This window comes from Dermacentor andersoni, chromosome 4, assembly GCF_023375885.2.
Source record: "Dermacentor andersoni chromosome 4, qqDerAnde1_hic_scaffold, whole genome shotgun sequence".
Lineage (NCBI taxonomy): Eukaryota > Metazoa > Arthropoda > Arachnida > Ixodida > Ixodidae > Dermacentor > Dermacentor andersoni.
Genome location: NC_092817.1, coordinates 27,056,318 through 27,081,935, shown reverse-complemented (window position 1 = coordinate 27,081,935; position 25,618 = coordinate 27,056,318). Strand labels below are relative to the sequence as shown.

The 25,618-nt window shown below is 47.1% G+C and overlaps 1 protein-coding gene across 1 annotated transcript; it reads right to left on the bottom strand.

Moving 5' to 3' along the window:
* Positions 1 to 1,213: 1,213 nt before the first annotated feature.
* Positions 1,214 to 23,034, bottom strand: LOC126536601 (beta-1,4-glucuronyltransferase 1-like). Its single transcript, XM_050183634.3, has 5 exons — positions 22,525 to 23,034; positions 12,312 to 12,370; positions 7,225 to 8,138; positions 6,207 to 6,432; positions 1,214 to 1,466 (listed from the first exon to the last, which is right to left on the bottom strand). Exons 3-5 carry the CDS (start codon positions 8,052 to 8,054, stop codon positions 1,275 to 1,277), a joined length of 1,248 nt encoding a protein of 415 aa, XP_050039591.1. The 5' UTR covers positions 8,055 to 8,138; positions 12,312 to 12,370; positions 22,525 to 23,034; the 3' UTR covers positions 1,214 to 1,274.
* Positions 23,035 to 25,618: the final 2,584 nt, after the last annotated feature.

Sequence of the window (25,618 nt, the reverse complement as noted above, 5' to 3'; positions counted from 1 at the left end):
GTACACCACTTCACTATACAAGGGCATTTTTGCATATGGCTTCCATCGAAATAGGGCCGCCGCAGGCGGGATTTGAACCCGCGCCCTCGTGCTCAGCCACGCTCTGCGCCAAAGCCGCTACGCCACCACGGCGGGTTAGGTTTCTGAAAATCGCCTTCTCCGCTGTTTTTTCTGGCATACGGAAGCTGCTGCTGTGTTAGTAGTGCATGAGCTCGCGCTCCAAGGATATTTCCGCTCATGGTGCCCTGCAACTATACAAAAAGCTGCTACCAGTATGCCGACCCCATTCTGTACAGATATCGGTAGCTTTCCACAGACATCACACTCCCAGTGTCTATGTGAGGATGCATTCATTTCTATGCATAGGTTGTCCCATTTTGTTGCACGATGGCACAGATGACGCGTGATGTCAAGGTTTTGGCGGCAGACGATAAACATCATCGACAACCACTCAAGGTGAAGCATGGAAGCCGACAAAGGAAGACGTTTACCATTTGCTCGTGACAGTGTTTACTGCGGTTTGTCCTCGTAAGCGTTGCAAATTTCCAGTAAATAGCCTATCCACGGCTAATAGTACTCGTTCATTATCAGGATGATTTGTCTTGCCCGTGGGGAAGGGGTAAAGATGCAATCGAGTTTCTGTGTGCAGGGTAAAACCTTAGAAGAGAAGTGGGACGTTTCAGCCGGATTACAAGGCCTCGATAAGTCCCTCGCCTAAACCTATATATAAGTACTATATTGTCACGGTTGAGCGACGAAGACAATGTGGGCATGACTGAACGCTCGAGCTATAGGCGGAAGTTGTTTCTTGTGCTCAGTAGCTTGACAAGTATACCAACTAGCTACTGTAGATTAAGTACTACTTGTATAACAATATGTGCGGGTGGAGATTTGGGAGTTTTTAGCCCCCGCCGGCAAATTCTGCTTCCAAATTACATGCAACCCTCATCCGCTGGAAAATGATGAAATACAGGTGAAATCTGAAATACAAGCATAACTCCTGCACAAACGACATATGCTGAGATGGCAAAACATCCACTTCCACAAATAAGTTGCAACTTTCACGACGTGCCCTTTTCGAAGTACCTTCTTTACAGCAGGGACACCCTAGGGACATAATCCACGTTTCACTGTAGCTGTATAAAGGCGAGTGACGAGTGTTCTGGCAGTTCAGTCACATCCCTTTGCAATATTTTATAGCGATAGGGCAAAATAAAGGTTTTAAGGTTTATTTATCCGATAGTGGGGAGGGCGGCAGCGAGCACCAGCGGCCGTCACGAGAACTCTCGCCCTTTGCCGTAGCGCTGCTGGAGCGTCTTGCGGAAGCCGAGGAAGATGCGGTAGTTGTGCATCTTTTCCGCGTTGCGGGCGCTGTCGTTGGTGGTGGTGTTTCGCATGCCCCGGTGGATGGCGAACGCGTCACTCAGCACCAGGAACCGGAAGCCGGCCAGGTGTGCCTCCAGGGTCTGCGATGGTCAGTGTCGAGCACAAAAAGCGAACGTCAGTGAGCTACTGCAGCTCCGGCAAGATCAACAAGACCTTTTTCACTCTAGGCTGGTTTCTGGCAGTTTCGCATACAAGATGGTACCACACGATATACCCCCACCTACCTGGACACGGTCGATGTGCGTGCACGGCGTTTCGAAGTTTTGGGTACAAGCGTCTGTTTTATGTTAGGCTTGGGCAGCAGGATTCGGGAAGTGGTATGCATAGGTCATATGAAAGCATGGTGCAAGAAGCAGGGGGGATAATGGTACAACTAAAAAATAACTGTTCTTACGACAAATTCCTGCAGATAAATTTCTCGCCTTGTAGACGCGATACAATCCGTTCTGCCTCAACGACAGCAACTTGTGTAGTAATCCCTTTTGTTATATATATAAAACCAAACTTGTTGTGCCGACACAAGCGTTTGTCGCTGTTACAGAAATAGAGAAGAAATAAGGGAAAAGCAAGGCGCTTAAAATTAGGCTGACTCCACCTGGCTGCTCTTCATTGTGGAAAGAATTAAAGAACGAGATGTGGAGAACGAAAGTTCACAATGTAGGCACAGACACGTGCGTGCGTGCATACTTAAGACAAAATTTCGGTATATTTTGGAACCTCCTGTGTGGCCTCTTTCGACTGAGAATTGCAAAATGGTATAATAAACTTGGGGCACTTGTGGCACCCATGATCACAGCGCAATAAATGCCAACTTAAGAAATAGCTTTTCCTTTGGTTTTTATGGTATAGGAACTACCTTGCGTTCACTATAGTATAATCAAAAAGAGTTGCCACAGAACCTTAGGGCTAGATCTTGAAGTACATCAGTAGATGCACCCCAAACCACAACGAATGCGTAAACTCAATGGATTCACCGCGTCCTTTCGTCCGAGCCGAGTTTGAGCTTACGAACGCATCTATCCGGAACTGAACTGAAGAAATGTGATCAATCCATGCACCAACCAAAAGCATGTCCAAAAGCTAGGTCCAGTATTGAAAGCATACCTATACAAGCTGTCATAAAAGTATTTGCGTTACGACAGACAGTCATTTACGCAACAGAACCGTGAAATTTGGTTTGTGCGCGTGGTCGTGTGCGTATACATTAGCGGTGAATATTTCAAAGGAAACTCAGGTTCAGTTCAGCAGGTACAGATTGAGGTCTCTTGTGCTCAGCGCTAGCTAAATATTCAAGTTCCCCCGGACCAAATTATACTTTATAATGGTCTCCAGCGAGACACGTCACCTGCACGAGAAAATTCGTCCGGAACGCGGCGTGCGCAGCTGCCCTGTCCAAAGTTACACTCGCCAGCTAAGACGCGCGGAAATAATGGCTACACGTCGGGAGGGCGAAAACGAGTGAACGAGATGTCTCGAAGAATGCATGCATGAAATATACATCCCCGAAAACCGTTGGCCGCAGAGAAACAAAATGAGGCGGACTGCTCTCGACAAGGCGGAGCGCAGAAACGTATGGTGGTCATAAATATTACTGCGCGCTCCTTCTGTCTGCTCATGAACTCACGCGAGAGGGGAGCTGTCAATTAGACTCTCTAAGAGCACCACAGCAGGCTAAACAAAATAAAGAAACCGCATTTCCCGCATAGTCAAAGTAGCCAGCCTTTACGTCAGTGCTCTTTCTCTTGGTTACGTCGTGGCTCCTGCCTTTGCGCGGATTTTTCTTTCCTTAATTTTTTTTTTTTGTGTTGTAGAAAGCAAGAAAGATTTTCTTCGAGCATAAAGACAGGTCTTTACCACAGTCGTACAATCATAAAATAGGTCTTTAAAGAATACTAAAGAGCCTCTAACTTCAGTGATCCTCGCATTCCTCTTTATAGTTGCAACAGTCGTAAGGGCACCGTGCGACGGCAAAGGATGCATTGGACAACTGTCGCCCTAGTTCTTTTTGACGTTCAGTATAAGTCCTTGCCTTGACGATAAAGCTGTTGGTTAGTATTTTTTTCTCCCCTCCCCCCCCTCCCTTTGGCGCCCCCCCACTTCAGACTGTACCGAACTTCATACTGTGTCTAGGAAAGCATATGTCGCCACGAAAAAGATAAGCCCACTTGTCGAAACACGTTGGCTCCCTCTTTTACCTTGTTCTCGTTTTGCTCATAGTCAGGCGCACAGGTGCGACGCCTGCACAGTTATGGCTATCGGAAGGAGAAAACCGCAGCAATTCTATATGGTGGTCACCTCAACCACGGCGTCGGGAGAAGGGAGTGGTGAAAAAAGAGAGAAAGGTAAGAGGCGGCAGCGCGCGGCCAGCTCGATGACGGGGTGAAAGCAAGGCTGGGACGAGGAAATGTTCTGCGAGAGAACCGAAACCTGAGCCAGTTGGTGTATACATTCGTATATTCAGAACAGCGTAGGGCAGGCCAGTGCTTGCTTTTCTAGGTCCTTTGTCTGTTGGAGCTTTGTTCTGAATATGGAATGTTCGTCTAGCTCCGCCTTTCTATGTAGGATCAGGGCCCATGTGGATCAGTAACATAAATAAGGAAGCGGATCTGGGCACGTCACGTAAAGCGTATAGAACAAATAGCCGGTAGCCCAGAGTAACAACATTGGAACCGCGGGAAGGGAAACGTAGCTGCAAAGGCTTACGCATGGGGCGAAGAAACTACGAAATACAGAAGTATGCAGTCTGTTCGGTTCATACGCCGGGCTATATCTGGCGTGGGTGGTGAGGTTAGCAGTACAATGGATGACAACGACGAAGGTGGTGGTGACGATGATCCTTCCGGTAGTAGAGGTTAATGATGAACAACCCTACAAGGCTAACATGTTGAGTTTGAATGAATGTAGTAAAACGATAAATTGCTAATTTCTTGCTTCGCAAACTTGTATCAATCGATCAATCCGTTCGCTCACGTGCGTACACGTGCGCTCGAATACGCGGGCTTGTAAGTTCGGCCACCACAGAACAACTTCAGACTACACTTTTGCCGATAAAAAGTTACAGGATCGAGGGTAGTCGATTAGACAAGAATCTTTCCTTCACATCGTGTTAAAGAAAAAAAAAAGAAAGTCAGGCTATATTTGAATTCCATTCAGGTGTTTCACGTGCCAAAACCGCGATTTCATTATGAGGCACGCCATAGCGCGCGCGCCGGGGGGGGTGGGGGGTGGGGGGGGGGGGGAGGAGTGAGAGAAAGAGACTCCGGATTAATTTCGACCACCTGGGGATCTTTACCGGGCCCCCAATGCACGAGACACGGGCGTTTTTGCATCGCGCCGCCGCGGCTGGTATTCGATCCCGCGACCTCGTGCTTAGCAGCGCAGCACCATAGCCGCTTAGCTACCACGGCGGGTAGCCAGGTTATATATATAACATACATGCGTTAGAGCATTAGAGGCGTGGGGCAAACCTGCTGAGTGAATGCTACGCCTGAAGTACCAAGAAAATTACGCGATTTTTTTTTCCCTCCCCGAGTTGCGCATATGGAATACCCCGGTTGCCTCTTGGATATTTAAGGCATGAACTCGATCGCGATTTTTTCTTTTTTCTTTTTTTACCTGCAATGATAGTTGTATGGATTATCGCCATGGAAAGTGTTCTGGATGAATAAATTACTAGTTTAACTAAAACAAACGCACTGACCGAAATTCGTGCAATTCATTGCAAATACGGACCACCGAAATGATATCCCTTTAATAGAGTGACTCCCTAAAAAGTAATGATCAACATTTCATGGCCGTCACTTTTTAATAGAGCGAGCCATTTTCCTGTTTTCTAACGTTCGTTGTGCATACGTCGCAGCAGTACGCATGGCAGTATATAGACTTCCTGTAGGCACCTGTAAACAAGTGAGAGTAGACGTATGTACACAGGAACTGGACGCAGGATCTGTAGACGATGCCAGAAGTTGAATTGGCAATTCTCATAATGGCCACATTATCGCCTCAAGGAGCCATGACATGACATTGCCCAGAATACAAACATTAAGCCTAGTGACACATTCCACTGGTCTTGTCGAACGTCGATGAAGCTGTATGTAAATATAGACAAACGAATTCAGTAGCCGTATCCCGGCTTTGTTAACACTACAGCAGCGTACTTATTGCCACGATAAAGATGACTTACTTGGTTGAACGCCTTAAACTTCGCAGGAGCGCTCGGCATGGCTATGGTGTTGGGCTGCTGAACACGAGGTTGCGGGATCGAATCCCGGCCACGGTGACCGCATTTCGATAGAAGCGAAATGCGGAAACACCCGTGCACTTAGATTTAGGTACACGTTAAAGAACCCTAGGTGGTCGAAATTTCCGGTATCTTCCACTATGGCGTGCCTCAATCAGAAAGTGGTTTTGGCACGTAAAACCCCATAATTTTAGGAGCCCTCAGAAATGACCACGAGTTGACGATAACAACGTCACTGTGCACTGGCTGTAGGTAAACAACGCGGCACGTTCTTAAGAATAATTTCAGTGTGAACAAGGCTTCACCGTTGTTGGACAGTGATCAATTTAATATGTAAGGGTCGTGCGCAATGTCCTAATGTCACCGTTAAGCAGTCCAACTTCGGTACTTGTCTGCACTAACTTTATGAGATTACTTTCTGGAAAGATAAAATAATGCAGACTTTCAATTACTTTGCTTATATAGAAAGCAAATGAACCTTTTTAGGAGCAGTTCAGCACATGCAGCATATGTAAGTACAGTAAGGTTTCTAAATACTCGACTATCAAAGTACGAACACTTCACAACGACTGACAAGTACCTGTACGTTTCTCGTGAATCCATAACCGATGAATATCTCGCGAAACTTGGGTACGTCGTGAGGACCGACGTAGAAGCACTCGTAACCGAATTCGAAGACTGCTTGGTAAGCTACGAAGAGCTCACTCTTGCTCGGGATTTTCCTCCACTTGTTGAAATTCGTGGCCCGCTGGTTTTTGCTGAACGCCACCGCGTGATACACTCGGAAGTCCTTCCTGTTTCCTGTTCTAGGGTAGGGAGGTGTTGGTTGCGAGAATGGGAGGTTAAAAAGACAAAATCAATCGATAAATCAACATAAATGCAAAGTATCCCCAGATGCGACAAAAGTAAGCAATGAAAATATCAAGCAATGTTTTAGAATAGAGAAGAGTGGTCGAGTTGCAAAAAAAAAGAAACATTAAGAAAAGGCAGCAATAATTGTCGCGTGTGGAGCGCCTAAGGAACAACAAGAACAAAAGCATTCTTGGAACACTCGGCTGCGTAAGTCAGTATGGTCCTGACAAAGATGAGACTAGAAAACTAACGCCCAAGACAACGCGAACACTCAGTATCCAACTCGATGTCTATCGCACCTTCGTTTTTAGGATGCTTCAAAAGCTTTCAGCTAAAAATCCACTTCGTTGGGGCTGTTTCTTCATTGTGTGCGCAGAGATGTACATAGTTAGGTGCACCGAGGCAGATGTCTTCAGTTTATAACCTGCATATATGATAAATTAACCACTGAATGAACGATATTCTAAAACAAGTTTTGATAAATATTTAAAAGTCGAAGCGATTAAAGCCGCTTTGAAGGTCACGCAAGCTACCTGAAATTTCTCAGGACACACGCGGTGAGCTTGGGAAGTTAAACGCCATTGATTCCTCGTTTTTGGCCAGTTTTCATTCGCTAACAGTAAACTTGTATGAGGCATTTCCTTTCGCATATGAACATGCTTAAGCATATAGCACGTTTTTACAGTCAACAAACCTTTTCCATTTCTCCTACCGTCAACGTTCACTGCTGCCTTGCTTTCGCTTACCTACTGAGCAAATCGTTCTTGGCCCTCGGATGGGGAACAAACTCGGTGCCTTCGAAAGCAGGCACGACGTAAAGGCACTTCGTACAAGGCGGCTGCCGCAGCAGGAACGCGGAGAGACGCTCATACAGTCCGTACTGCGGCATCACGTCCACGTCCGTCGCATAGAAATACGGGCTGGAAACGCAGCCATCACGCGCAACGTTTCTTAGGTGGTTCTGCGGGAAGAGCAAGCGAGGCCAGCCTCGCGTCCGCTGGATAGACAGAAGGGCACGCAACAGAGCGCGGTGATTGTCACAGAACAGCGGTTTGTCTACGTCTTCCCACGCGTACGTGTCTTTCGCACCACTGTCGTTCCTCTCTGCAGGCGACACAAAGTGAAAACTGAAGTTCTCCCTGATTGCCGGGAAGCACACCCTAAGCACGTGCAGGTACGTCACGATGAGCTGCAGGTCGAAGTTCTCCCTGAAGAACACAGCCACCGACACCGGGCCGGCCCAGTGCTCAGAGAGCTCGCGTAGCCAGTGCAGATGGTCCAGCGAAGCGATGGTGGACAAACACACGAGCGCTCTGTCGGACGCTCGCTTGTCGCCCTCGATAGCCTTCTCGTGGACTCGGTACAGAGACTGCGAGTCCAGCCTGAACGGCGGCAGCGTGAAGACGTCGGTGTAAGTGGACAGGATGCTCCGGAGGTCGGGAACCTCGAGAGGGCTCTTCTGAGGTGCTCCATAGCGCCGGATGCAGGTCTTGAAGGTGGTGCAGGTGAACAGTAGCGTTACTGCGCTCGCGCCGAGAGCCGTCCAGATGAGGCTCTTGCGCAGCTTCCGGTGCATCCCGTCAGGAGTACGTGGCTCAGGGCAGACGCCGCTCGAAGTCGCTCGCCGTAGCTCGCGAAGATGCCATGTGATGCAGTGTCCCTATTTTGTTACAGCAGAACAAGGCAAAGAGGAGGAATGCGTGGTTAAGAGTAGTCTTCAATTTACAGAGTAATATACACGGTAACTGCCATGGTAACTAACCAATTCACACGAAAGCAAAAGATAGCATTATGACATTCTGAACGGGTCGCTCTGAACACGCAATCTTAAAGGGACCCTGAAACGATTTTGACGATTTTCTACAAACGTACGGAGTCGTTAGAGCAGGTCCTTCTGACCATTAATTGACACATCTAAGTGACCTGCGTAAAGCGTGTAATTTATTATAAGGTTTTAAAAATGCACATCGCTGCCGATCGCAGCACACTGCGCCGCGGAATTTTAAGCCGCCCCTACCCATATGACGCAAATCACCCATATGACGTCAGTGGGGCGATCTATCCGATTGGCTGACCAGGGCGCCTGGTCGATAATTTTTCCACCTTTATGGAGAACAAATGATGTTCGTCATAGTTGAAATGTTAGTTAATTTGTTTTTATAAAGAAGAAAGTAACATTAAGGGAATGCACAAGAACAATCTTTCAGTGCACTTAAGCACTTCCGGCACACAGCAAGTGTCGTCTGCTTGTGTTACAGCGTGCTCCGTCTTTGACGAGAGCTCCGCCGTTAGTGTCGGTCTGTCTTTTCCCGAGCGCTATGATTCGACTTTGTTGCGCTGTGGACTGCAAACGTAGCGACTGGCAATATGTCAAGCTGCGACATCGTGTCCCTCTGCAAGCCAGTAGACGAGCGGACTGGCTGCAGCGCATCGGACTGCCGCTATCAGATCGGCGCCAGGATTTGCGCGATTGCGGCCGTCAATTTACACCGGAAGATTGCTAACGCAGTAGCGTTTCGCGAGTCCGGTATTCGGGTAAACGCAAGCGCAAAGGGGACAAGGCGTGGCCGTGTCCCCTTGCGTGTCGTTTCATGGGATGAACAGAAGCGCAAATGTGAATGGACTGCATGGTGCAGCCACCTGGTGGCATAGCGCTCAACCAGACACAGTAGCAGTAACAAAATGTATTCTTTGCTGCTGGTGTAAATTTTTCGCAGGAGTGTAATCGTTAACACGTTGTTTTTGTAAATGTTTAAAATCTTTTACACTTGGTTGCTTATTAGTTATTAGTTCTTTCTTTGACTGGTTAAGCTATGCGCCAACGGGTGGCTGGACCGTAGAGACCGATCAGGCAGCTCACGTACGTCTACACTAAAGTTCCTTCATCAGCTTGAGTTTATGCTTCCACCGTTCAGTTGAAACGTTCCGCTAGTGTGTGGTTAACGGAATACCAGACACGTTCGGCGCTGCGACAGAATGCTCGCAACGCACGCTGCTTCGATAGCTCTCGATTGCGGTCGACGGTATAAAGCAGCTAGCGGAGAGGTTTCGCGCGGGCGGGGGCGGGCTCCAAAACAACCGAAAGTGGATGATGTGACGTCGCATCGTGACGCAAACCAGTGAAGGCGGAGCTTAGCCCTGGAGGCACGGCGAACGAGTTGAGGAGGAAAAGCATGGCTAGGGAGGAGGGTAACTTGTAATCGCTTGTAGCTCCATTAATACGTAACGCTTCACTTAAATTGTGGTGCGAATGTTCTACTTAAGCTGTACCCTACGCGTCTACAAAATTTGTCCGAACCGTTTCAGGGGCCCTTTAAGAGAGAGGGAAGGAAAGGCATGGATATTAAGCAGTTATCATTATTATTATAAATCATATAAACACATAAACAGACACACTGTGAAATAATCACGCTAGCGATTGCCTCCTGAAAGGGACACCGGACTCGCCAAATTGGAAAGGATATAAAAGAGGATGAGAAATTAAGAGAAACAATAGAAGACACTAAAATAACAAATGTAGCACGTAGTGTGCCAGAAGTGACCGTGCACAGTGTGAATCATGTGGTGCGAGGCATAACGCATGAACATAAATTGTAATCTGCGAAAAGTAACCTACTCTAGACAATAGTCATTGAAGTCGAAACTGCATCGCCTTACAACCGTCAGGTCGTGACTCCATCACTCGAGACGGGCAGTTTTCGTTCCCTACATATAAAAAGATACTATCGCATACAACTGTTAAGCATCTGGACTGGTATCCTTAATGACTATCGTTCAAAGTGGGCTTCCTTCTCAGTGCCCAACACATTAAGAACGTCGACGCCGATAGGTGGGGACGACCAACACCGCACTAATGAACCAACGTGCGCTGCCGGCGGCTCCGCCTGCTTCCGCGAAACGATGATTGCAGCAGACGTGGAAACTCTCGTCGCAAGATCTGTTGCGGAATGGAAACAATGGCTAGTGCTAGATATCGCATGCATAAATGGAGCAAAAAGAAAGAGTAACACCGACCGGACATTTCACTCTTCCGAAACAGGTGTTGCGGGCGCGCCTGAGCAATGAACAAATGCTCCGGCCGCCTACCGTGAAGAGCTCGACGGGCACAACAGCAAGAGTACGGAATTATGAGACCAGGTATCCGCGGCTGAACGACTGTTTTTCTCATACGGGCATGGTTTGCGGAACTTGATTTACTCAGCGAGTACCCTGTATACGCGCGTTAGTGGGATGTCTGTTGTATACGGGCGATGTAAGGACAACCGACCTCACATTCATCCACTGGCAGCTGCAGACCTACGCCGAAGAAAAGCTCTAGCTGCGCGAACGGCGGTGCATTGCCATTGGTGAAAGTACCGTATACTTTAATTAAATATATATGAAATTCGTGTGGCAACTACATCTTTACAACTGTAACGTAAATGACATCACATGAATAGGAAACAAAATGAGCACAATGCAGAGATGAGGAAGACAGCAAGACGACTTGTCCGTGTACTCATACTTCTTTTTTTTTTCGCGCTCATTTTTTAAATTTAATTATTATTCATGGGCATGTACCAACTCGCACAATTTAATTTGCCAAGATAACTGACGTTCCCTTCGCGGCGTGCCCACTTCAGCCTTCTCTCAGGTGCACTATTTTTTTTTTTTAATCACAACGCATCGCTTTACTTATCCGACAAACTGCTGAGATGCAGGAAGCGCCTTTCTCATTGCTTCCCGACATCCTACAACTGACAGCTGTGCTGATACTTGCACCCTCAAGCTTTTGCCCCTTTGGCTGAATAACAACATTCGCAGAATAGACTTTGTTGCATACACTCTTGTTGAAATGGATACGCGCTTTTCACAAAAGGGAAACAGTGACAGACGATGATGGCATCGCGTCCAATTATAAACGACTAGGTGCGGGGGTACGCATCGTGACACATATGCCGTTCTCGATATCTTTGAAGTTGTAAGCGTGCATCTCACAGGGTGCTCCCGTTTTTCTTATCTTCACGCAAGCATGTCCACATGCCTAGCTATTGCAACATAGCTCATTTAGCTACCTAATTACAGTGGTGTATGGTTCGGTAGGTAAAAGTTTGTACATCGTTGCCACATCTGGTACGCTCACATTCTAGACAACTTCGACGCACAAGAGCACTATATGTATACATGTGGTTATTCTCATATTAAGCATATTTAAGGCTACAGATGCAAATCAGCTGCCATAAGATAAGAGAACATTAGGTATGTAAAAACATAAGCACGAAATACGAAAATTAGTAAGCCACACTGCAATAGGAAAAAGACGCACATGAAAGCTATAGAGACACATACTCTGGAACAACAAGGAAATACTAGTGGGAACCTCAACAGCGCTAAATATACGAGGATAGACATAGAAATGACAACACACGGCCCCATGTGTTGTTGTTCCCAAGCCTGTGCCTGTCCTTTTAGCGCTATTGATAATCCCAGTATGACAGAGGAACTAGCCCGAATCAATGCCTCCGAAAAAAAAAAAAAAAAAACTAGTGCTTTATTGCTTCTTTTTTGTTGTTATCGGAACATAAAATTTACCAGACGGATCCAACAGCTGGCGGATTTATCCACATCTACGACAGATGCTACGCGTGCAGACCACACATTTACGTCAAATTAAGAGTGCGTAACCCCGACAAATTTTGCAGTCTCCAGCGTTCACGATTTTAGCGCAAGCACGTTACACTACATGTATTCTAGTTCGAACTTGATTGACCTGTTTACGCGAAAGAGCAGGCTTTTCAAGCATACTAAGGCAGGTAAGAAAACTGCGACGGAAATTTTCAAGAGGTATACTTACGTCGATGTGAGGATTCTGCTTGAGGTATCAGTGGGAGAAGACAAGCCGGAACGGCACATCTGGTGGATGTGGGAAGCGAAAGTAAGAAGATAAATTAGAAACCAGAAATGTAAATTCGCTTGTAGTAATACTGCACCCTGTCGTACTGTGAAATGGGTTGGATTAAATGAGTTAATGCGAGTGGCTCGCGGAGCGTTTAAATGGTCAAGGAATCCATTTATACAGTATGCTCCTGTTGTATAATTGCATAAGTACGAACGATTGCAACATTGTGCATTAATTATTAAAGTTTAAGCGCTGATACGTAATGAACAGACTTTCGCAATTCACAGTTTTATAACTTTGTAAACGTACTTGGCAAACTAGGTAATATTTGCTGCGGCGGCAATTCGAACGTCAAATGGTCGTAAAAACTTCGTCGTTCTGCTTTTTGTTTTTAAGAAGTCGCGGTCACTGTCCAAGCCAAAGTGAAAAGCCACTAACGTAGAACCCGTACGGGTTTCTTGGTCACACGAAACCAGGCAAGAGCCGTTTTTTTTTTATGCCAACATATGACGTAGTACGCGGGGACAGACAGCAGATAGGTTTCCACCTGCTCTGTTGATAGTGTCAACTAGCCGTCGTTAGGATCAATAAAGATCCCATCATGTGAAGAAGAGTCTTCCTATCTTTTTTCTTACCTTTCGTTTTCTTTCTTGCTTACATGCCAGTCGTGAATACTAATACTTGTTCGTCTGCAGCTGCTTGGATTAAAATCGCCTTTAAAACAGTGCATCAATTTTCATGGTAGCTGTTGATGCTAGTAATTTACTCAGTGCTTTGTAATATCGTAATATTAAAGAAAACGAGATGGCTGTCACGTCGGCAAAATCAGCCGATGACCAAACATATTATTCGCCACTTTGAAACCAGAACAATGTTTAATGCGTTCTGCAAGGTGACTGCTAGGAATTTCCCTATAATACACCTATTTGCCCGTAATGCAAAAGTAACTACAGGTCCAATAAATCTGACTATACAAGGAAGTACAGACACCGCACCGTTCCTGGGCGAGCACAGATGACACGGGAGACTTTTCGCACCGCGTAGAGTTCATGTACTATACGAAAATCACTTCCTCGGCTATAAAGACGGGCACAAACGTCGACAGAAATATATCTCTAATGTTCTCTATATTTCTCTTTCAACGGAACTGTATTACACAACAACGATCCTTGAATCGTTTGCGATTAGCCACGGAATGGCGGCCGCAGACGAGGAGCCTTGCGACGACAAGCTTGACACCGCCAGGTCATTAAAAGTAAGCAAAGATTGAAGCTTAGAGTACCCGAATTTGCTGGAGCCGTCAGAAACCCCAAGAAAGCAATGTAAAAAAAAGAACTAAGTTTCTAAAACAGTATAGGCGATGAAATATGTTCTTAATTATACGAGCGTATATATTGGGAGGGCTTGCTTACACGACTGCTTTATAAGCTAACTAAGGATCCATAGGCCGTTCGGCGCGCATCTTTGAGCCTACCATTACAACCATGAGACTCGCACAGACTGTAGAATATCGCTCTCTATTTTGGCACCGGAAGCATGCTTCCGCGTTACTGGGAGCAACCCATATATAGCCGGAATTTCTTTGCACGCGTTCTTCGATCAACTGCCGGAAGTAGCCAACGGTGTTGAGGTCGGAGCTCGTATAGGACCGGATATAATTATCGCTGTCGTAGGCTTGCGTCAAGAGCCTCGATTTTTGTATATTGAAACTCAAAAAGCAAAATGTGAGATTGCATGCAGTCCATAAATATCCAACGTTCCTCGGGTTCTTCGCCCACTTTCCAGATAACACAGAGGCTGTTTTCTCCCCTATAAAAACTGCCATTTACTCCCATAAAATCACGCGTAACTACCGGCGGTGCAGTCATTTCACTGTGAATTTGTACCAGCAAGAGGAAGGTATGCGAGAACTCCATGCAGCGTTTACCGTGTGCCGTTTCTAGAACTGCTGTCAAATATTTCTTTTATCCGAAAGGCTGTGCTTCAAATCAATGCGAGGTTCACAACAACTGGACTCCGCGTGTGATGTGTTGCCTTTTCTTCCCTTTCCTTTTTTTTCTTTCTCCTCTTAAAGTATGTGGGCATAGTATCTCTCTCAGCAAACAATTGCTAGCCAGCTTTTCTGTCTTTCTGCTATGTGTACTACCGCTGCCTTTAATGAAACTTTCATTCCGTCCTTTCACTAGCCCGGATATTTCTCTACAGATACCCCTTCATATACTCATGCCACCTTTGATGTGTTCCCGTGACCATACTATCGAAGCGGAACTGATGCAAATAAAAAAAAGGAAATGTCTTTTTTTTTTTGTCTGTGTGCGTACTGGAAGTTAGCCGGAACGTCAAGATTAAAAAAAAAAAAAATTCACTCTGGAACGAAGTCAAAAACAGAAAAACTGTTTTCGGTTTAGCTTGCATACTTTCTCATGAGTTCATCATCCATGCATTGTCTGCGCTAGTGGCTCAACCATGCTGCCTGACTTGTAAAAACACAACAAAAAAACGAAAAGGAAGGAAAATTAAACCATGGGGCTTTATGTGCCGAACCCGGATCTGATTATGAGGCACGCCGTGTAGTGGGGGACTCCGCAAATTCGGACAATCTGGACCACGTGGGGTTCTTTAACGTGCACCTAAATCTAAGCACGCCGGTGTTTTCGCATTGCGCTCCCATCGAAACGCGGCCGCCATGACAGGTATTCGATCCCCCGAACTCGTGCTGAGCAGCCCAACACTGCCTTATTTGTGAAAATGCACACGATCTTTGCTATATGTGGCCGAATATTTTGCGGCTTTCATCAAGGCGCATCGGGAGGCAGGCGCGTTAGTAATTCATGGTAATACAGCCTCGACCCATCACTGAAACTTAAATTACCAGCGAACTTTTCACGACGTGACGCAACACTGCTGTGTCGGCTGTGGGTAGGAGTAGCATTCACCAACTCTTACAGCTACCGTATTGCAATGGCGGACTCACCAATGTGCCCTAAGTGCAAGTGTGAAAAGACCATCAGTCATCTTCTGTACCACAGTTCTGGCTTCGATAATCAACGTCAGACTCTCCAGCGTGCCTTGAATAGACTGGATGACAGGCCATTTACGGAAGCGAAGATCTTGGGAGCCTGGCCTCACAGTTCATTAGCCCAGAATGCAGTTCGAGCGCTTTTTCACTACCTGAAGGAAACAGACTTGAGTGCCCGACTATAGACATCCTACACCTAAGTTTTCTCTCTTTCACTCCCCATTCCCCTCCCCACGTGTAGAATAGCAAACTGGACTCAGTCTGGTTAACCTCCCTGCCTTTCCTTCTCCCCTTCTCTCTCTCATATATATATATATATATATATATATATATATATATAATGGCTGAAATGAAGCGCTTATATACTTAGGCGGTTGATTATGATCACACTGGTATGTCAACTGAAGTAGGGGCGGTTGAAATGATGCACTGTTTCCGCAATGTCGTAGTTTCTTTTTGCGGCATGAAGAATAGCCGGCATACATTTTTATTTGTCTTCTTTTTTTTTTCAATCTTCCGCGCAGCTCAGGAGCATAGTTGAGGTCTTGTACAATATATTTGTAATGTTGCTATGAAATTGCCCTTAGGTTCTGCATACAAACGAGCATAAAACGGTTCAAGCCGGTTTGAACTGTTACTTTCTCGTCCCGGAGTTCAACTGGGATGAAGTCTTTTCGCTGAACTGGAACGACAAAAAATTGCGGTTCTAAACTCTGCTTGGCATCACAGTCAATCACCGCTGCCTTTTTTAACGATATAGCTCTTTCGAGCCTTCATTCGTGGCCAAGCCACCGCATCTCTTAATGAGCATGTGCTGCACATTCTTTCCTTTTTCGTTATATTATAATTTGAAGGATTCCCTTGCTGATACGCATTTCACCCTTGAATGTCATTGACATTGAATGTCAGATCTGGTCAGAATCACATCACCTGCGCACACCAACAAAGCTGTTAGCTTAAAAAGGCGCGGTTTTTGTTACGGTCTCTTTTTTTTTTTTTTCACCGATAGTGTCCAGAGTTAAGAATATGCAGATCCCACGCACTGTGGCAATCGATCTAAGCGAAGCTTTGTGAGGTGGTTGATTTTATTGGCGCTAATTAGCGGTGATGATTAACGGCGTTTAGTCTAACACGAGAGTGCTGAGTAGATGCTAAACGCTATCTTGCGTGCACCACTGCTGTTTGCCTGCGTAGTACACAGAACACAAACGGAGAGGTGTTTGCTTTCGGCGTTGTTGTGCGCCATATTTCATAACCTCCGAGAGGGTTGAGCATTGTCATTGCCTCGCATGGCACATTGCATCGTGGCAGAAGCATTAAACCTGAATTCGATTACGGGGCTGTGCGTGCCAAAACCACAATCGGATTATGAGGCAGGCCGTAGTGGCGCACTCAGGAATAATTTTTGCACCGCGGTGTTCTTTAATGTGCCCCTAAATCAAAGTGCGCGAGCGTTTGTTTTTATTTCGCCCCCGTCGAAATGCGGCTGGCTCGGAAAAATCCGCGACCTCGAGCAATACCAAAGAAGGAAAGCTATCGCGGCGAGCACGGAAGTGTTGGTTTGACGTGCGGCTGCTTCCGTTGTGTCGCCTAGACCCTGCCGTGCGCTTTAATTAATGCGGCTCTGCTTCTGCACGCCCTGCGCAAGTTGTCCGCTAGACATATATGCATGGTTTTATTTTTCAGAAATTGCAGAAACGCACCGCACCGTACCTTGAACTTAAAGGGCCCCTTACCAGGTCTGGCCATTTTGAGCTGACAAGTGCAGAGCTTACAATGCGTGCTAATGAACGTGTTTGCAAAGAATTACATTGCTACGTGCCGCGGAAAAGTCTGAAATTTCAATCCGAACGCCGTTTTCCCTTTCCCTCGCGGCGACCGCGCTCCATGCCGGACGGTGACGCACGCGTGTCCCTGCGCCTACGTACTCGTGTCCGCTGTGTGACGTTGCTCGTGGTGGAGCGTGTCTTCGAGAATTATTCAAGGCAACGTCCGTTATTTGTGTGACCTGTAGCTTGAATTGACGAATTGAAGTTTAGAAAAATAAAAACTCAAACAGAATGTCTGTGCATTTTTTGTTTTACTTCGCACCGAAGTAATAGTGATGTACTTCCTCTTCGTCTGCTTGTTCCCACGGTCGTGCAGTCACGTGCGCAGGTAGCCATTTTCTACCGTGCTCCAGCGCGTCATCATGCTCTGCGATCCGCGTTTTCTGCCTGAGTATTTGTGTAGCACTGAATTATACTGCTAGTCATGTGTCCTTGTGCACAGCGCGCAAATTGTGCACTGTGCGAAACCAGACAATCAGAACAGCTAGCGCGCAACGCCGTCAGCGGAAGTGCGCCGCACCAAAAAAGGAAAAAAAAAGCGAGGAGAAAAAAAAACTGAAGGCGGTGCCCGTGACGTATGCGTCACGCTATCCTCGAGGTCCGGTATGGGAGAACGCAGGGAAGGAATTTCGCTTGAGGAGGCTAGACGGGACGAGTGGAGAGTGTCTTGCCTGGCAGTGGAGCTCGCCTCCTGAAATCATGGGTTCGCGGCACTGAATATTTCTAGCTCGATTATTAATTAGCCGATTTGAAAAATGTTTGCGATAGAACCCTCCCTAGAGCACACGTAACAACATTTAGCGCATAACTAAAATTTTCTATGGGGCCTGGCGAGGGGCCTCCTATAAGCTTATCCAGCGTTTTCTTCCCTTCTCACGTCAAGATTTCCCTATCTACTGCGAGCGAAGAGTGGCAAGGCTGTTATTCACTCGTTTCGCGACTGCGTGAGTTCTACTCATTCTATGCCTCCTCTCCCCCTCCTCTCGTCCATTCTATCTAGCTCCCTTCTCGACTTGCACGTTGTAGGAAGGTAAGCGCTTGCAGGTGGTCGCGGATGGTTACAGCTGTCAAGAGGCTAAGGTGGCGACGACCCAGGAGCTCCAGATGGCATTGTGCACATTCGAGGCGGTGCGGTTCAAAGAGTTCCTCGCGTCTCTTTTCTTTGCCACGCTCCTTCAATGTATGTACACATTCTACCCCCCCCCCCCCCTCCCACGCGGTGTACCAGATAACAGCAGCAGCATTGGGAAAGTCGAAGGGAAAGGCAAAGAAAGTTTCGCTTTAAAACCGTGTAGCTGTTAACCAGTTGCTAGCTCTTAGGCTCTAGATAATGACAGATATTAATGTTCGCGGCCAAGAAATGCGAATAACATCGTGTTGGAGGGATACGGCATACCGGGCTGCGGAAAGGCGGGAGCGTTCGCCACGCGGCTGAATTGCAGCCTCGACGGCCAGCAGAACCGCATAACTTGTGCTCGTGCGCGATCTCGAAGTCGTTCTTCTGATCATCTCGTGCACATCAGGAGCAGGACGGCTTTACCGCTGAGCCATCGTCGGTGATACGGACTTCTTAATCTTACCGACTGCGAAATGCTTGCTAAACTTGTAAGCGTTAGAATACGTTTGTATCTGTAGGCCGTAAGAAGGGCAAACCTCAGTTGTACATTTCCGGCAGGCCATGTTCGAAACGTTTCCACTTAATGGGTGGAGAGATAACGCGAAATTTCCTATTTTGACTTGGTAATGACCGTGCGTGCTGTGGCGTGCGCTAAAACGAGCTCTTAGTTCGCAGCTGTGCTGGCCCTCACGTTGTTGGGTAGCAGGCGCCACAGCTGTAAACAAGAGGCAACCGCCTAGTAGCATTGCGCTCGACGTGACCTTATAGATCAGCTGAGCTGACGTAACTGCACACGTATTCGTAAATGCTCTTATGCCGACGACCTCACCTGGTGACTGCGCACCGAGAAAAAGAAGGGCTCCCTCGCGCGCTGGCGCTTTTGTCCGCAGAATTTACGAGCTATATTCCCGCTAGTGTCCTCAGCACGACTTTCTTTGTTCCGTTGGATCGTTTTCGACTGGCAGCAATTCGCTCCCGACGGAACAAGATAATCGTTGGCACCACATCGCCCCTGTTCATTCACACGGCATCTGTCGCATCACGCGTGCAAGGGCGCAGCTGCTTCGCTGCGATGGCGACCTTTGTTCAAGCCTTGAAGCAAACCTTTGTCTTTGACGCGTCAACATTCGCCAAGGGCAAGCGTTTTCGAGCCACCCACCTGTGCCCAATAAAACACTGGGCAAAGAAGAGCACTGCCTATATTGGACTGTGGCGAGCTCTTGCGTTTCTTCACAGCGCACACTCGCCTCTCGACTGAATGCAACCTGTCCAGCGAATCAAAAATGGAAATAAGGCGCTTGCCACTGTGATAGGGAAAATATAAATACACACTCGAAGCGACAACTGCGCTAACAAGCCTGATTTATGCAACTTATACAGAAAACCAATGTACGATCGGACGCTGGTCTTTCTCCGTGATAACTTCTGTATATACGGAAGAATATTCAGGTGGCTTATTGTGAATGTCGCCCGGCCGTATGCCGGCCGTGACGTTTGGATGAAAACAGCACGCGAGGGGAGGGCGTTAAAGAAGCCGACAAAAGCCTTGCCGACTAGCGAATGCTGGATTATATGGCGCATACTACGGGCAAGAAATATGTGGGGAGAGAGAGAACGACAACGTAATTTCGTCCGAGGGACGAAAGAATAACTTGCCCCATAAATTAAAAAAATAAATAAACACGCAGTAAGCGAAATACGTTAGGCTATATACTGATGTAATTATTTAACCGCAAGAAGTACAAGAGGCACGCTATCACGTGTTTTCCTCACCTGCTACGGCTATACATCCTATGCGTTCACGCGCATCGCATGAACGCAAGCAAGGACAACAGCTTTTGACGATTAGGCCTGGCTCTTACATGATAAACCCGCCGTGGTTGCTCAGTGGCTATGGTGTTGGGCTGCTGAGCACGAGGTCGCGGGATCGAATCCCGGCCACGGCGGCCGCATTTCGATGGGGGCGAAATGCGAAAACACCCGTGTACTTAGATTTAGGTGCACGTTAAAGAACCCCAGGTGGTCGAAATTTCCGGAGTCCCCCACTACGGCGTGCCTCATAATCAGAGAGTGGTTTTGGCACGTAAAACCCCATAATTTATTTTTTTTTTACATGATAACTCGGTATTCCGACAACTTTCTGAATTTCATGACGTTCATACCCACCCGCCAATCTTTTTTTGTTTTAATTGATGCTTTCACGCGATACTTATATGTAGCACGGCTCGCGTGCAGAACTTTTGAATGGAAATATTTCTTGGACAAATGAACCTTTCGAAATTGCTGGACTGGTGCGAACATTCTGCAGAACAGGTATCTTGAACGAGTCGTATCTTAGACGCGAAGCACGTTTTACAGCGCAATAACCATTCACACGACGCGCGATGGGATAATCTGTATATGGTTGACGTTGTCAAGAACTGTGTAGGCGTGATGCGATAGCCATTCTTACTACGTTTCCAAGCGCTCTTAGCTCGACACAATCGCAGCTGTTGCTTCGTCGCACAGTGTCGAAAGCCCTACGCACATGTTCCCTGACTATTTCAAGCACTCAGAGTTAGAATGCTCAGGTAAGTTTATAAGACAAGGTCGCGTAAACGTTTTAGGTGGGTAGAAAGCTGCAGGTGGCTTCTAAATCAAGCCTAGCGTTTCAAAGCTTTTCTAAACATATAAATGCCTTCATGATAGCTCATCATCCCTTCTATACCTCTTACATTTCTTAGTCTTGCTGTTACGTACCAATATTTTACTTGATAGTTTAATCTTTCCTTCACGTTAATTCTTTACTTCCTCGTAAAACTTCACTTTTCTTTCATACACGCTTCTTGTATTCAAAAGACTTAATTAAGCGTACAACGGCGGAGTTCACATATACGGTCTTTTGAATCAAGGAATTACCCGTGCCCACACATCTTTTCTGAGCCCTCCAACTATCTTTTTTTTTTCACCTATCACGCCTGTCCGCACAACATTGCTCTCTTTCAATCACCCTTTTCGTTCCCGTCGCCTTCTTTCTGTTGTGTCTCTCTTATCTTTTATTTTTACAGGTGCGGTCCCATCGCTCATCCGACACCGTCTTGGTGGCGTCAATGAAAGAGCGGTCTTAGAACAGACCGTTCTTCCATTACATTATCGTTCCTTTCGCATTATGTCAGATGTAAATAAACCACAGGAACGGACGCAATTATCAGTTATACCACGCCACAACATTAACACTGCACTGCTATAACAAGATTTACCTAACGCCGGTGTTCGATCATTATCACGAAACATTCCTGACAATTTTCTTTTTAATGGTGAGCTTTTACATTTAAAAATACATTTGGGTCACCCGACCCATCAAGATCTTATTTTTAATCGGCTTCAGGCCTGCGATACCTCGGTGGTGCGATTCGAGGTATCAATCTAAGTACACGGGTGTTTTTCGCATTTCGCCCCCATCGAGATGCGGCCGCCGTGGCCGGGATTCAATCCCGCGACCTCGTGATCAGCAGCCTAACACCATAGCCACTGAGCCTTTCAATACCACTCAGAAACAGAAGTGATACAGACGGTACTGCGTGATTTGCGATATCATATTGGGCTTAAGTACAATGCAAACTAAACTATCCCCACTTTTGGTGCCGCTGAAAGACAATGCAGCGAAATCTCAATGCAAATGTCAAATGTGTGCAAAAAGGCGGACAGCACGGACACACGCTTGTGTTTTAGACGTCTGTCTTCCAGTCACGTAAGATAAGCATAGCGGTTTGGGTGGGCTGGTAACGAATGATTTGGCGTAGGTATAGGGCGGAAAACCACAGCACAAAGGGAGATACACGGACACCAACAGCGCTGTATGCTACATGTGACCGTGCCTCTTCGATTGTGTTTATTTTCCTGCGCGCTACCCACACTTAATCACATTTTGCAGCCAGCAGCAACAAGTGCTATAACGCAACATGCGACGTTGTGTGCTATTCCTATGCGTGTTATAAGTTGTGCAGGGACCTTAATTAGGAAATATTTCTGGGTTCAGGAAGCCACTTTCACTATCGTGTGCAGCAGTGTTCTTTTTTGCAAACAATATACTCAATAAAATGAAAACATGTCATGAGCGAATAATAATAGATAACGCAAGGCTTAAATAGTCCCATCGTTATTAATCAGCGGTACGTTTTCATTATTTTATACCTGCATGCGAACAGAAAGGGGTTGACTCACCTTAAGACAAAAACGATGCTTTTCGTAGAAAGCGAGCAGCACAGTGCGATGAAGGTTTCTCGGAGAAGTTGGCCATGACGGACGTGACAGTGATGGCCGTCCAACGATGCTCCAATGTAGTCCCGTATCGGCGGGCGTCTTCGGCAAAGTTTTGCCGGAGCTCGCTCGGTGCTGCCCGTTCTTGTACCCGCACTGCGGAGCTCGGCGCGCATGTCACGCGTCCGGACGGCGTGCGAGTCGAGAGCGTCAAGAACCCCGAGCTGCGCCGTTGGTTGACTCCCTCCGCTGCTCGGACCCACGTCCGGGAGAGGGCAGAGCACACAAGTGACGCAATCACCGACGCGCAAGAGAAACGGAAGCGGCAATGAGGACGGCAGGAGGGGGAAGGGCGCCGCTGAACGCGAGGACGGCTCCGCAAGCTCCAGTTATACCGAGCGCGTACATCCAGCTAAAGGTCGCATGTACGATTAAATCATGCGCGCTTCCACGACACGCTGACGTTTTCGGCTGCGTGCGCGTGAGGAGCGCCAGCATAGGGGCAACCGCGCAGCGCACAAACGCACATTGCATGAGCTGTGTAGGTAAATAGATGTGTCGAAAGGTGGCGATCAACCTGTCACGGTGCTCATTTGACCTCGCTCTGCGAGGGCTTACACCGCAGCGGTAGTGCGCACGTGTAAAAAGGAGCGAGCGAGTGCATGCTATGGCAAGCGGCCGTGACCGGGCAAGCACGCATTCAACTGCAAACCTATATAGATAAGGGGGGGGGGGGGGGAGGGGGATCGAAGGCTACCGTAAAAATGTGCAACTGCAAGGATGATTACCACTTAGTATATGGAGCGTATGGTTACGTGAACAGATATTCATTTCACTTTGTGCTATGATGCAGACCCACACGTTGCATCTATATGGAATGGAGCTTTTTACCCACTCGAAGCGCTTGCAGGTTGCAGCTTGCTGCTTTGGTCCCTTCTTATGCCATAGCTCGGTTAGACGATTACTATATGCATGAGCGTATCTGGATGATGTCTTTACGACAGCGCTCATGCAAACCACGTATTACGGCAAGCCTAGTTGTTACAGTATGTCGCAAAGAAAGTAAATGTCTAGGAAAGCGTGAAGAGAAAAAAAAGATTGTGTAACGGTAAGCTGGTAGCTAAGCATGCACCTGCAAATTTCGCAAAAGACTGAGAACTACGCACGTATGAGACTGCTCGCTATATAGCGTGAGACTTGTGCGCTTGTAACTGGAGATCCGCTTGTCTATTTCAATCTCTCCGTTAAAGCAATAAGGCACAATTTTTGTTGATTTGCAGATGCCGCTTCACAAACAATAGCGCGTGAAAGAAAACAAAGAAGATGCAGATTCAACGCCAATGTTGGTATCTGTGTGAATCGTAGTTTTCGTAAAGCGGTCTAAAATAAATTCTACCCACCGTGATTGTTCAGTGGCTATGGTGTTGGGCTGCTGAGCACGAGGTCGCGGGACCGAATCCCGGCCACGGCGGCCGCATTTCGATGAAGGTGCAATGCGAAAACACCCGTGTGCTTAGATTTAGGTGCACGTTAAAGAACCCCAGGTGGTCGAAATTTCCGGAGTCCTCCACTACGGCGTGCCTCATAATCAGAAAGTGGTTTTGGCACGTAAAATCCCATAATTTTTAAAAAATAAATTCTAATACATTACGTGACAAAACCACGATCGGATTATGAGCCACGTCGTAGTGGACTACGAATCAGTTTTGACCAGCTGGGGTTCTTTAACATGCCCCTAACCCTACGTACACAAGCGGTTTTGCACTTCGCTTCCATTGAAATGCGGCCGACGCGACGGGGATCGAAATCGCGACCTCAAGCTCAGTAGCACAACGCCATTAGCCGCTAAGCTACGCCGGCAGGTTCATAAAGCGTTCAATTAAATTCCATGTAAAAATGTTCACATTTCGCACCGCGTTTTGCTGCATAGCAATTACGTGCCTTCTTGGCAAGACGGAAAGCGCAGATACCCCCAGCAAGGGACCCAGGCACTCAATTAGATTGCTACCAGAATCGGCCCACTTGACGAGAAACCGACCGATTTGATGCGACGAACCACGGAAAAGAAGGTGAAGAAAGCTTCGCTTTAATACAGGAATTATGGCGTTCAAAGCGCGTATTTGTTGCAGTGATGATATTTAGGCACCGTCTGTTGTTTCACCGCGTAATTCGGCAGAGAAAAGAGCCAGCAAGCAGCACATCTGTAGAAGCAGTACAGATGACTTTACATATAAGCCGATTCGTATGCGCGCCGATGGACGCGCCACCGGGGGCGGCATTGCGCAGAACACTCGGGAAAGGAGCCAGCCACGCGCCGTAGTTTTCTGTGTCGTTGATCGCGCTTATCTGTCTCATTCACGCTTTCAGAGCAAAATAAGCAACACCCTTCGCATGTGCGGGGTGGCCAAAGCTTCAAGGAATGTCGAAGAAGAATTGTTGCAGGGTGGGGGGCTCAAATACCGGCGAAAACGTGCAGGCGATACGGTTATAATCATTCCCCGCAAAGCCTCATCCGCGGTAGCAACGGTAGTAATGGATCGCCGCCGTTCGGTGGAAAATTTCTTGTTCTCATCCTTTCCTTTGTCGTGTCGGTGGTTTTTCCACTCGATCATATTTAGATGGGTAAGCGACGAAGTTTGTCTGCAGTGCAGCATACGGTTTAAAGGCATTTCGCTAAAGTTCTGAATGCCGTTTGCCGCTTCTACTGTTAGTCGCTTCTTTACCGCGTTGCGCTTGATATGCAGCACGACTGCACGAGCGCATTGTGTTGTTGATAAAGCTATTGAAGCTTGCAAGAACTGAAATTGTTGGTTTTATGCGGCTTGGTAAATCCTCGCACCAGCTGTCGTGCACTTCATGTTCTTGCATCTATTTTAGGCGTGGTTTCGCGTATGTTAAGCTGCTGCTAGTTGCTTCACGCATAACTGTCGTTGATATTTTTTTTTTGGGGGGGGGGGGAGGGGAGGGGAGTGCGAGGTCTTCACCCTGCCTCGTTTGTAAAGAGTCTAAATCACGTTGTGTCTTGTCGAAATAATACCAAGCAAGCGCTTCTTTAAAG